Source organism: Panthera leo, chromosome B2 (genome assembly GCF_018350215.1).
Source record: "Panthera leo isolate Ple1 chromosome B2, P.leo_Ple1_pat1.1, whole genome shotgun sequence".
Taxonomy (NCBI): Eukaryota; Metazoa; Chordata; class Mammalia; order Carnivora; family Felidae; genus Panthera; species Panthera leo.
Window position 1 is genome coordinate 50,032,018 of NC_056683.1, and position 13,912 is coordinate 50,045,929.

A 13,912-nucleotide genomic window follows, 5' to 3' on the forward strand; every position below is an offset into this window, starting at 1 on the left:
GGCCCAAATTTGATTACTGGTGTTCTTATAAGAAGAGGAAAATCTGGATAGACACACACACAAATGTGTATGCCATGTGACAATAGAGGCAGGAATTGGACTTATGCATCTACAAGCCAAGAAATGTCAAAGACTGCCAGCAGCCACCAGAAGCTAAAGAGGCATGGAAGGATCCTTCCCTAAGCCTTCAGAGACAGCATGGCCGGCTCATACCTTCATGTCACACAAAGAACCTCAAAAGTGTGAGGGAATACACTTTATGGTTCTTAACCACTAAATTTGTAGTCATTTGTTACAACAGCCCTAGGAGCATGATATACAAGGTATGCATGATTTTGGATTAGAATTACCTTTTTTTTTTTTTTTTTTTTGTTTCTATCGCTATAGTAACCTCCCATAGGGCAAAGACTATATCTGGCTTGTTTATCATTAATAACCCAGCTCCTGGAACACAGAACGTTCTATATTAAAGATATTAAAGATAAAATGCTCCATAAAGATATGCTCCATAACTAAACAGGAAAAAAGATTCATCAACTGAGGGAAAATGGTTCTGTACAAAAAAGAAAAGAGAGAAAGAAAGAAAGAAAGAAAGAAAGAAAGAAAGAGAAAGAGAGAAGGAGGGAAAGAAGGAAAAAGGCAGGCAGGAAGGAAGGAGGGTGAAGGGAGGAGGAATCTTTTAGGCTGCATCACAAAAACAGCAAATACAGGGGTGCCTGGGTGGTTCAGTCGGTTGAGTATCCAACTTCCCCACAGGTCATGATCTCACACTTCATGAATTTGAGCCCCATATCAGGCCCACGTCGGGCTCTGTGCTGATAGCTCAGAGCCTGGAACCTGCTTCGGATTCTGTGTCTCCCTCTCTCTGCCCCTACTCTGCTTGCGTTCTCTCTTTCAAAACCAAATAAACATTAAAAAAATTTTTTTAAAGAAATACAGCAAATACAAAGGGGAAAAAAAAGAGCATTTTTTGTGTTACTAAATATAGGCCACATGAAACTTTCTACTTCAATTGTTTTGACATGGTATGATATGATATGATAGCTGTTATGACAATTTTTTAATACATCAAAGAATCCATTAAATTTTTTTCTCCCTTTATTTATTTTTAAGTCCAAGAGATGTCCTAGGGGCTGATCATGATTTGATATTTGGTAAAAACAAAATAAATTGCTTTGCAAATCTTCATAGTAGATGAAATTATAACTTTTGAAAACTTTACTAGCCTCACAATCATCAGGATCCACATCAGGTAACGCACGTCATTGTTGGAAGCCCCAGATGCAAGTGCTGGCCATCCATGCCCGCTTCATTTAATCCTGAAAATCTTCCTTGCTTTTTCTAAATCTTCCTCACTGATAGGAGGCTTCCTCTGGCTGCCAGGCTGCAGAAACTTCTTCACGGGAGGGAGATTGCTGATTCTGGTCTTCAGGGCCTGCAATACACAAGGGCACAGCCTCAGACAGAGCCAGGGCCAGCCCCATCCCTGGCACAAGCCAGAGACCCTCCTAGACAAGGACCAGCTGAGTGCCCTCCATCAGCACCAGTGTGAGGCTGGGAAATGCACAGCCAGTGAGACAGGAAGATGGGAGGAAGAAAAGACAGCTCGATCCCATTTTCCCCAAAGATGTCTTTCTTTCAGGCTCTATTCAGTTTCTATTCAGTTTCTTCTTCCCTACACGAAATCCTGTAGCTTCATTGCTTTTGTGCAATACAGGGAAGAGGATTGTGTCTGTCAGAATCCACACACATCAAGTCTCCAAACAGACAATGAAAATGTAGGAAAATTGCCCTGGACGAGAGACAGAAAATACAGAAAGCTGAACCATGAGACTGGCCAAAACCAGGCATCCCACTGAGAGAGGGAGACTCTGCCTAGGGAAACATGATGTCTGCCCTTAGGAGCAGGCGCGGAGGGAAGAAATCAGAAGGCAGGAAACCTCCTCAGACAGGCACAGGAAGGAAAGAGAAGGACACAGGTGGATAAGGGAAATCCCAGAGAAACCAAGGACAAATGCCACAAAGCAATGGGGATGGGGAGACTGATGCCGAGCCCTGGGTCCTTCTCATGGTAAAGACAAAGTGTTCTTCTTGGGGAAGCATCCACCTCAAATGTTCTGGGCATGACAAGATTCTCTGCATGCCTCGACCAGCACCCAGGAGGTAATCAATGCTGGACACGTGGGGACAGCCAAGTCCTGGGCAACGATGGGACCCGAATGTAAATGTTAGATTCTGGAGGGGGAGATGCGAGCCTTCCCTCCTGAAGGCTGTGAGAGAGATTACCTTCAGCAGAGGGAAGTTGGCCATAAGGCTGGGGTCAAGCTCTTCCACATAGTACAGAAGTTCAACCAGGTGAATGTCAGCCCTGCTCAGCCTGTTGCCAACAAGGTAGTCTTGTCCGTGGCTCTTTAACACCTGGCAGGTTTGAGGAATTACATCATGAGCACAGGCATGGTCAGGCTGGGTCCCTCTGCCCCTCCCCGCACTCTCCAACCCAACCTCCCCACCTCTGCTGCCTCACTGAGGGGGTGTTGGCTGCAGACCCTCTTTGCTGCGCTCTGACTCAGTGTGACAGCAGGTCTCTGCTGTTCTTTCCCTGCTCCTCAGCTGAAGCCCCAGCTACCGTTTCCCTGAAACGTGTGCTCCTGTGTATCCCTTTCAACTATTCTGATGTATGCAACTTTTCCTAATAAAATGTTGGGGAAATTCACAAAATTTATTAAAACATCCCAATAATATGCAAATGATAACGTGAAGAGAAAACCCCACGGCATCACCAGCTTAAGGCACTTTGGGTAAATACCCTTTCACACTATGTACACATATAGAAACATGGATAATTGTTATGCAAAGAATATAAGACCACTTTAAATGCCATATGTTAACATATGTTTTTCATTTAACTTACCATAGGGCGCTTTGATTTCAAAGCGAGTGGGGGCAGGGACAGAAAGAGAGGGAGAGAGAGAATCCCAAGCAGGCCCTGGGCTGTCAGCACAGGGCTCAGTCTCACCAACTGTGAGATCAGGACCTGGGCTGAAATCAAGAGTGGGATGCTTAACCAACTGAGTCACCCGGGTGCCCCAGCCCATAGTTTCCACTTAGCATGATTTCAGGTAGTTTGGATCTTGAAACATTCTCCTCTTACGTCCAAGGAGAAACATTAACTGAGATAAGCACTGTCTATAATGATGGAACCTTATTTCCTTAGTTTGCATGGCTGTCCTCTGAAGTGTGAGAGCCATGCCTTCGAGTAGGTCAATTCTTTTCTCCCTAACATCTCTCCATCTGTATCTTCCTCTTCATCACACTGCCCCCATCTCTGACTAGATACACCTCATCTGTCCACCCCTAAGACACTGCCACTTTCTCCCGAAGGGCAGCTGGTCTCATGTCTCCCTATCTCCCTACGTATGTTGCCACAGTATCTCCTGTTGCATTGCTCTCACTGTGGTCCTCTTGGATCCAAGCCCCTATGTGGTGCTCTGTCTGCAGGACCTACTCCAATGTCCAGTGTGGCTCTCAGAGCCTTCAGCAGCCCAGGCTCTAACTATGACCGTGAAAGTCTGCCAAATAGAGAATTCTCAATTGGCTCCTGGTAAGTTGAAGTCTTGCTGGAAAATTAAAACTTGGGTATCACTGGTGCAATTCTTCCTCACAGTCAGTTTTTATGAAACGCCTTGAGAGTCAGGGTGCTGCGTCAGTATTCAGGAAGGCTCATTGGAAGTGAACGTAAAGGTTCAAGGAATGCCAGCCACTGTCTTTCTTTGTCCTCTATGTCCAGCACCCAAAGTGCTCAATGACTGTCCACTTACTTTTTCAAACACGGGGAGATAACGATCTGTTACTTTCTCTTTGATCTGGGCAATCTTGGCCTCTTTCTGATCAGGTGGACACAGAGGCAAAACGAGGATCATTTCATTCAAATCTGCCATACCTTCTATGTACATATCTATCCTGAAAGACAAAATGACCAAATTGTCAAATGTCTTCTGCCTTGATTTTAGAGTTGAAAAATGTATGAGAATGGGGCATCAGGAAGTGGCAAAGTAATTCAGCTCCATTTGATGCATTTTTATATACCAGTCATTAAGCTCTGATTTTTACTTGATTTGAACATTTCATCCTAGAACAAGCCATCAAGGTAGATATGTGTCTAAAACTTTCATTATACACATGATGAAATAGAGGGACAGAGAGCATTGGTGACCTGTCCAGAGTCACAGGGAAATTGGTGGAATCCTGCAAATACCTACTGGTACCATACCTAGGGTCTGTCACCTCCATGGTGGCTTGTTCTGGGCACAAACGGAGTGTGACTCCATGTGGCTGACGTGCCCCCTAAGTGATCTCCAGAGAGAGTCACTGGCACAACCATCTCAGTCATGTCCCCTTCCTCTCTCATCCTGTTACACCACCCAGGCCTGTTTAAACCAAGGTCAGCAGGTTTTCCAATAATTTCCCACAGCACATGTTTCCACACTCCGTCCACATACAGTTGCCCAACTCTGGCCTTGTTCGCATTTCTCAAGTCTTCACCTAAAATATCTCCTGAAATGGTGAAATACTTTGTGCATTCCAAGTAGCACATATTCCAGCAGAGTAGTTTTGAATGTTCCAAGCTGGGCTTCCTGTAAGAGTTTGTTTTTTTTTTAATAAATCTTTATTAGCATATAATTCAATACTATAATGTGTACACTTCAAGAGTGTTTAAGTTTGTGATTTTTATAGTAAAGACACAGAATTCTGTACCATCACCACACACTAATTACAGAATATTTTCCTAATCCCAAAAGAAATGCTGTATGTTTTTACACCCATTCTAATTTCTTCCCTCCTCCAGCCCCTGGAAACCACTAAACTGCTTTCTGTTTCTATATATTTGAATGTTCTGGATATTTCATACAAATGGATTCACACAGTATGTGCCTTTGTGTCTGGTTTCTTTCATATAACATGATGTTTGCAAGGTTTATCCATGTTGTAGCATGCATCAGTACTTCATTCCTTTTCATGGCCAAACAGTATTGCATTGATAAGTAGACTAACCACTCATCAGTTGATGCACATTTGTGTCATTTCCACATTAAGAATTTTAAGAACACCACTGCTATAAACATCTGTGTACAAGTTCTAGCGTGGATGTGTTCAGCTAGTCTTGTTTGCATACCTAGTAATGGAGTTGCTGGAATATGGCAACTCTATGGTTCACTTTTGAGCAACTCATAACAGTTGTTTCTGAGATTTAAATTTCAATCATGTGGTCCCATAACCACAGAGAGAACCCACAGATATGGTTGTATTGACTAAATCTGGCTACTTCGGTCCTGTATCAAAATGCTCGTGATAACCCTGGCATCTTGAGGACCATGCTCTGCTAACCCTTGTCAAGCGGCCAGTCCATATAACAGGCTGATAAGTGAAGTTCTTGATCATCATTTTGATCATTTCTGAACCTTCAGAATCAGCGCCTTTGGATCCTTCTGTTCCCCAGTCTGATCTGCCGGACACTCAGACTCATCCTTTGTCTCTAGCTGTTGGCTGATATCCAGCTCCTAAAGGCCTGAGTACTGAGAATAGTGACTCCACCATCTTTCTGGCTTCCTAGTTCATCAGCATTAGCAAAAGACTGTCACCATATGTGCTCTATATGTGGACCACTTCCTTTTCTGTAATCCCACTTGGTGAATCCACTCCTAGGGGAATCCCTCATCCTCACAGCTCTCTGTGGTTTTGGACCTCAATCTATACCGCCAAGTCCTGTGCTGCTGCTGGCCACGATCCCCCCAACACAGTCCTGCCTGCCCAAGAACCCAAATTTTTACATTAATTGCTGATGAAAGAATAAAAAAAAGTACTGTACAGAGCTCTCTCCTTTATGTCTTTCCCATAGAGGTTGTATTTGGTGGCAATGTAGTTGAGAATGGCTCTGGTCTGGACCATCTTCATTCCATCAATTTCAACCATTGGCACTTGCTGGAACATCAAATTTCCATCTTTTGAAAAAAGAAAGAAGAAGCAGAGTGACATATTTTATGGATCATACTCTTTTAACATGAAAAACGTTTGTTGCCATGACCGAAGATATAAAAGGAAACAAAAATTATTGCCTGGTAACATTTCATCATCTCTGTATTTTGGTTTTTGCATCCTCTAATCCTCTTTGATCTCAGTCTGCATTTTACTCTTCACCTATTATTTCATTTATCTTTTTTGGAAAATTTTTTAATTTTTTTTTTTTTTTTTTTTGAGAGAGAGAGAGATGAGAGAGAATGGGGGAGGGGCAGAGAGAGAGGGAGACACAGGATCTGAAGCAGGCTCCAGACTCTGTTGTTAACACAGAGCCTGATGTGGGGCTCAGACCCACGAACAGTGAGATCATGACCTGAGCCAAAGTCAGACGCTCACCGACTGAGCCACCAAGGCGACCCTCATTTATCTTTTTATTTATCATCCAGATACATGGTAGGTTCCTGTATTTTTTGTGATTGATTTACTTTCATGGGTGTTTTAGGAAATGTTGAGAGAGGCTACACCAGGGCCAACATCGCATTCAGTTCAAATGAAACATTCCAAAGTAAGTCTCTGGGTTCATGCCATTAAGGCGAATTTGAAGGGAGATTTCTATGTAGGGTGTTTTGCTTGCTCCCCCAGTTCTACCACTGGACAGTGTGTATCGGGCAAGCCCTGGTTTCCTGACTCTGCTGATGCAAGTAGTGCTTGAACTTTGTTCTTCATCTCCATCTTCATACTGTCACCTGGCCTTTCAATTAATCCAACTAAACCATCTTATTATCTGAGTCTATGATATTGCTAGGATATAAGCTTGCAATAATCCATCAGAGAAAAGAACTCACACAACTGCTGGCCTATTTCTACTCTTTTCATTCTACTGCGTGGGTTTGAGAGTCCTTGCCTGGGCAGGCTATGTGGGATCCTGAACTGACCCAGCTCACTTGGGGGCAGAAAAGCTGAGAGTGCAAGGGGAGGGCATTCACAGGACATGGTGGGGGGTGGGTAGGGGGGTGGGGATAGTTCCTTTAGCAAACACTCAGAGTTCAAGCCCACCCAGCCTTGAGTGAGGTGGAAGATCTGCCCAAGGAGCCCCACCCCTTACCTTGGAGCCACTCATCTTCCATTCCACCACCCCCAGCTCCCACCACACTCACAAGTAGGTGTTCAAACCCTAACTTATGACTTCTACCTGATCCCCTCATCCGAGGAATTAGATACCTGGTCTTACCATTCTTTAACTTATCCAAGTCTTCTGGAGTTTCTATAAATTTCTCTTCAAACTGGAAAGCAGAAACAGTGAATTAGCATACCTAAAATATCAAGGATGCTTCTTTAAAATCATCTGATATTTGAAAAAGATTCATGTTTCTAATTATTGCACAAATGTCAAAAATGATATTTTGTAGATTGCTTAAATCAAAATCCAGATAAGGCTTACACATTATGCTTAGCTTCTGAGTTTAAGTTCTTTGATGAGAAGAAATTTAATAATATATTAGGTGAAATCTGTTCATCTCTTAATAGCTGACAATTTTTCTTTTAACATAAAACTCTTGACAGGTCATTTATAAAAGTAGAAGAATCTCCTAGCTTATGTGAGAAACGTATTCTGATAGAGTCAATTTTTGGTCTAACTTAGGATGACAAAACTCAGATCTAACCTCTACTCCGGCTGAAGCCAGGAGCCACCGGATGGACTCCATTCTGCCACGTCCATTAAAGTAGTGAAGCTTGGGCTTCCCTGCCATGATAGACTCTGAATTTCTCTAAACATGAATGAAACAACAAACGAATGAATGAATGAATGAATGAACAGATGAACGATATCACAGAAGCAAAAACATACTTTTTGATGTTGGTCAAATAGCACCAACAGTGCTTAAGGAGTACATGCCTTCCTCATGGAAGAATTAGAAGAGACCCTAGAATGTCTTTCAAGGCCCAATTCTCATACATCATTAGCCAGTCCTGGGAAACTCTTCCAAACCCTGCTTGTTACCTCCACTAGGTAAAGTCTGATTCTCTTGGCAGGCTAATAGGTGAGAGTGTGTGGTAAGGATGCAGGTGTGGGTGTAAGGAGGAGGGGGAAGGATTAGAGAATTGCTATTTTTTGAAACTCTGCTAATGATCCTGACCCAATGCTAGTCCTTTTGGATACATTATATCTTTAATCATCATAATGGCCCCATGAACTATTTGTTATCAGACCCATTTTTCACTTAATGAAACCAAGGCTCAGAGGTGAAAAGCCTTGTCCATAGTCTTCTCTAGTTAGTGATGGACATGGAAATCCACACCTAGGACTAAAAAGAGAGCAGGCTTGGAATCCACTCCAGTGCTGGCGCTGGGAGCCTATGAGGGACACTGAAAGCAGAGGACATCTCTGACAAGACCAGGATGAGGAGCAGAGTCAGGCTTCCACTCCTGACTGTTATGCTGCTTTTGTTTAAAACAAAGTTAGGACTAAGACTCGCTTAACTGCAGCTCAAAAGACCCTGGTTCTTTTTTTTTTTTTTTTTTAATTTTTTTTTTTAAATGTTTTATTTATTTTTGAGACAGAGAGAGACAGAGCATAGCAGGGGAGGGGCAGAGAGAGAAGGAGACACAGAATGCGAAGCAGGCTCCAGACTCTGAGCTGTCAGCACAGAGCCTGACACGGGGCTTGGACTCAACGAACCGCGAGATCATGACCTGAGTGGAAGTCAGAGGCTTAACCAACAGAGCCACCCAGGCGCCCCAACCCTGGTTCTTTCCATAGACACAGGATGCTAATTGCTAATTTCCTTCAATTCCCTTCCTTTTTTTTTTTTTTTTTTTTTTTGATTCTACATTCTGCCTTTACTTAGTGCACTTTATAATCTGAAAAAGGGGTATTACCATATTAACATTACAGTCAATGGAACAGAACTAACATTTCTTCATGTCTATCATATAATGGGTATTCTTGCCTATTTATCTTCAATTAATCCTACAAAAATCACCTGAGATACATTCTGTTATTAGTGTCATTTTAAAGTTGAGGATACTGAGGTTTCTTGAGTAACTTGCCCAAAGTAAGTGGTGAAGTTGGGACCCAAACCTACCTCTACTCAAACTTTATTTTCTACATTGGTGTTTTTAAAAAATGCGTGACCATCCTTCAGTGGATTGTGAAATCTAATTTTTAAAATGAAGTAGGAGAAAATAGAAAATATTAGAGTGCATTCACGTAGAAACACAAACTTTGTTTCACGAGGTCTTAGCTTCTATTATGTGTTTGTTGTGTACACCGGCCTGTGCATGAGTACACACTCATTCGATCAGTATAATGGTACTTTGTGATACTTTGTATCTGGTCAATGAAGTTTGAAAGCCCTTGGTCCATCCCAGGCTGCGTAGGAAGTGAACAAAGCAGGGAACCAGATAATAAAACTCAGTGGCTCAAACAATGGATGTGCCATCATAGGTGTGAATGGAAACACACAGGACTCATTAAAAGGTGGAGTCCCCAAGGCAGGTCTTAAGAAGGAACAGTTGCCTTTTCTATGCAAATCCCAAGCTCTGTTTGCAAAACGTTAAGATTGTCTTGCAAACTTTTGTTGTGGAGTTTGGGACAAAAATATACCTCCCTTTACCCAGTGGATACATCTTTGAAAAACTGTGTGACTTGAATTTTAGAATTTTAGATATCAAAATGTTTTTAATGTCCACATTTTTCATTTGGGACTCAACAGTCAAATCTTTAGAAAGTAAAGAACCATTTGGAAACATAGTTACTCAAGTCATCTGTAATTAGAGATTTTGTTTATTGTACTTTTTTACCACAGGGAATAGAGGTACTATGACTCAGCAGAATGAAAAGAATAGTGCTCATTCTATGTGTGTTTTGAACTACAGGTCACAGAGCTGTGATTCAAACCCTCACACTGCTTACCCATGGACTGAGGATCAGGTTACTAAAGGAAATGATATTTACCTTACGTAATATTTTATCATAGGACTCCCCCTGATAAGCAACTTTGTTCACCTTCTGAAGGGGAGGTCTCCAGAGGCCTGATAAAGGCTGGGGCAAAGGTTATCAGAGAACTTTGCCTGATCAAGATATCAGCAGATTTCTGGTTCTGCCCTGGCCTTGTGCATCCCTTATGTCTTCCATGTCTGGCCCATCCCCCATGCCACTGGCTCCCTGATCCAGGCACTATGGAGTCTTTCCTGCCCCAGCCCTTTGCATGGATTCCAGCCACTGCTTCTCCCTGCAGCTGGTCACAGCACTAGCACAAGGCCTCACTGTCAACTCGGGTTGAAAATTATCCCTTCTCTCCCAACATCCTGTTTCTTACCTGGTAACAGACCTTTCACTGCTCCTTCTTCAACACTTTGTTTCTGGTGACATGTAACGTATATCCTGCTTTCAAAAAGTTTCCTTCAAACTTTCTCGACTAACATCATTGATCAGTTTCATGTACTAAGAAATGATGGTTCACAGGAACAAGACAGGAGCCTGATTTGGTCTCTGCCCTAAAGGGTTTAGAGATAACTGGCAGCACACAAAAGGCCCAGTGGTGACTCCAGTTTAATTGGGTCCAACCCCCAAATCATGATTGTCTTACCCAAGTAATTCAGAGCAAGGTGAAAGTTGCCAGGCTGAAAGCCAAGGCTCCTGCCTCCCAGGACAGCATGACATGTTCATGCTCATTGCCTCTTTGACCACCATTTGTCTGTTTTCCTGCCCTTCAAATTAGGATTGTGCCTTATCCTTGTCAACCATGCTCTCTTGAGCATCTTGCAAAGTGCTTTTCTTCACTGTCATTTCAATATCTTCTGCCATACATGCTATATCTTTTCCCGTGGATTCTGTTATGCCTGGACAACTTCTGGATTGTTACAGTGCTGTCACTGAAACTCCAGTCTCGCCTGTCCAAACCTGTCTTTCCCCACCAATGTTAACACTTAGGACAGCACATCGTTGACTCTTATATTCTGATTGCAATGACTCGTGCATTCTAGCTAGGTGAATTTCTGTGCCTTTAAAAGTGAATTAAGTGTTCTGCTGATTACCTACTTTTCCCATCAAGATTTCTTGAGTTTGGGAGTTGGAGAAGTCACATGATCTAGTGATTCTTAATTAGGGGTGATTTTGCTTCCCCACACCTTGGAAGACATCTGATAATGTCTAGAGACATTGTTAGGTATCAAAACCAGAAAGGAGAGTGTTGCATTGTCAGCTGGGTAGGGATCAGAGATGCCTCTGCTATGGCATGAGACCATGCTTGATGTGCCTCCGAATGCTTTTTGTCTCCTACTAGTCATTCTGCATTTTATCTGCTTATTTTCATCAACCGTGTTATCCTAACAGACACATTTATTGGATACTTAGTTGAAAATGTCTTATGGTTGATTGCAATTAGCTATTGTACCTATGTAGTCTTTCCAGGATAGGATGCACTGCCATTTTGGGAAAATGCAGTAATTCTCCCATTATCCATTGGTACTTATTCTGCTCCACAGGCTGCCTGTCACTGGCCCTAGGGTAGAGCCTGACCCCCACACTGTGCTCTTTCTAGAAGTACTGAGTGAAACAGAAAGAAACCATGAGAATCTTAACTGTGTCAACAGTACTGCTGAAGTAACCATTTCTTGCAAAACTTGTAAATAAGCTCTCATTGTAGATATTTTAAAGGTCGAAGTTCACAAATTTGAGAAAATATGTATGTTAACAGTATTGTCAAATACATTCTTTAAAGCTAATTAAATGCACATTTCTATAACAAATATTTTTAACTAAACAACAATGGCAACAAAAGAACAATTAACAGGACAGCTCCCCCACAACACAGAATAAGCCAGCCTAAAGTGTCAAGAAGGCCAAGCTTGTGAAACCCTGTGCCAGCCCTTCTCTAGGTTTGCCATGAGTTGCCCAGAGAGAGAATGGGGCTTACCAGTCAGCTAATCAGAGCAAAGACTGACTTAGAATCTAGTTCTGCTGACATTCAGATTAATTTTTACTCTTATATTAAGTCTTAATTTTTAATTTTTACAGCCTACATCACATCACTGTATCATAATTCACAACTATTGCGTGTTGACTATAATGGTTCTCTGTGTCTGCACGAGATACATTCCAAGACCCCCAGTGGATGCCTGAAACCGAGGAGAGTACCAAACTCTACATATACTATGTTCTTTTCCTATATATACATAATACGATGAAATTTCATTCATAAATGAGGCACAGCAGATGAACAACAATGACAAATAATAGAACAATTCTAATGATATGCTATAATAAAATGATGGGCAATTTATAACATACGAATATTTTTCTTTCTGGAATTTTCCATTTAATGTTTTCAGACTGCAGTTACCACAGGTAACTGAAACCGCAGAAGGCAAATGACACGTAAGGGGGCCACTATGCTTCCACAGAGAAAGTAAGTCTGGCAAAACACTCGCACTCTCTCCTGCACTAGTCATATTCTCAGATTGCTGAAATGGTATCGTTCTTTTTTCCCCTTATATCATTCAGTTTTTTCTACCTAAATTCTTACGTCCTAGGTTTCTAATCTCTTTATTTTTATATTTCTGTAAAGATGTATCCAACAGCAAGTGAATAAACATCTCTTGGGGCACCTGGGTGGCTCAATTGGTTAAGCATCTGACTTCAGCTCAGGTCATAATCTCACAGTTCATGGTTTTAAGCCCCGCCTCAGACTCTGTGCTGACAGCTCAGAGCTGGAGCCCGCTTCGGATTCTGTGTCTCCCTCTCTCTCTGCCTGTCCCCTGCTTGTGTTCTCTCTCTCTCTCTCTCAAAAATAAACATTCAAAAAACAAAACAAAACAAAACAAAAAAAACAGCTCTTGAACTGTTCCCCAGACACACCAAGAAATGTAATGCGAGTATAAAACAGGCTTTTCCTTGTGCTAAGGACACATTTGAACGCAGTTTTCTGGTGACCTAGAGAAGAGGATGGAAGGCAATGTCTGAAAACTTAGAAAAGCAGCACTTACCTTACTGAGGTCTGTTTCCCACTAGGCTCAGCAGCTGCGTGCCAATCCTTCCTGCGTTTATAAGCTCTTTGATAGTTAGTAACTCCTCCTCTGTGAGGTGGGTAGAGTTCAGTGGGGGAAAAGTCACTCCCACAACGTTCAGGGCCTTGGCTTCTGTGACAGATTTGAAGGAAATGGCGAGTCATCTTCTTATGAAACAACTATTTAATATGTTCCTTTTCAAGGTTGGCAATTCAAAGATTAAACAATTTCTGACTGATTGGACTCTCTCTGCCAGTCAGTGAAGTATGGCTTTGGGAAGAAATTTACAGTGAGGTTTTCATGAATTGCATACTAGGACCAAGACAGATGAAAAACCTCTACCACGAGGCTAGCAGATCTCGGGAATGCCTTTTATATTGGGTTTTAAATAAAATACAGGGCACCCAATTGAATGTGAATTTCAGATACATAATACATTATCTTTTGGTACTGGCACAAAAATAGACATATAGATCCATGGAGCAGAATAGAGAGCCCCAGAAACAAACTCATCATTATATGGTCAGTTAATTTTCAAAAAAGGAGGCAAGAATATACAATAGGAAAAAGAGTCTCTTCAACAAATGGTGCTGGGAAAACTGGACAGCTACATGCAAAAGAATGAAATTGGACTACTTTCCAACACCATTACAGAAAAATTAACTCACAATCGATTAAAGATCTAAATGTGAGACGTGAACCAGGAAAATCCTAGAAGAGAACACAGGCAGTAGTTTCTCTGACATCAGCCTTAGCAACATTTTTCTAAATATGTCTCATAAGGCAAGGGCACAAAAGCAAAAATAAACTGTTGGGACTGAATCAAAATAAAAAGTTTTGCACAGAACAGAAACAATCAACAAAACAAAAAAGCAACTTCCTGAAT

At 41.9% G+C, this 13,912-nt stretch overlaps 1 protein-coding gene across 2 annotated transcripts; it reads right to left on the reverse strand.

Annotated features, from left to right (window-relative positions):
• Positions 1 to 989: 989 nt before the first annotated feature.
• Positions 990 to 13,112, reverse strand: LOC122220024 (glutathione S-transferase A2). 2 transcript variants are annotated; one of them, XM_042939044.1, is made up of 7 exons: positions 13,006 to 13,112; positions 7,680 to 7,784; positions 7,247 to 7,298; positions 5,867 to 5,999; positions 3,819 to 3,960; positions 2,287 to 2,418; positions 990 to 1,435 (listed from the first exon to the last, which is right to left on the reverse strand). In XM_042939044.1, the coding sequence occupies exons 2-7, from the start codon at positions 7,764 to 7,766 to the stop codon at positions 1,310 to 1,312; spliced, it is 672 nt and encodes a 223-aa protein (XP_042794978.1). In that variant the 5' UTR covers positions 7,767 to 7,784; positions 13,006 to 13,112; the 3' UTR covers positions 990 to 1,309. The 2 variants fall into 2 exon arrangements, with proteins under 2 accessions (XP_042794978.1, XP_042794979.1); XM_042939045.1 differs by lacking the exon at positions 7,680 to 7,784 and having other exon boundaries at positions 991 to 1,435; positions 13,006 to 13,021.
• Positions 13,113 to 13,912: the final 800 nt, after the last annotated feature.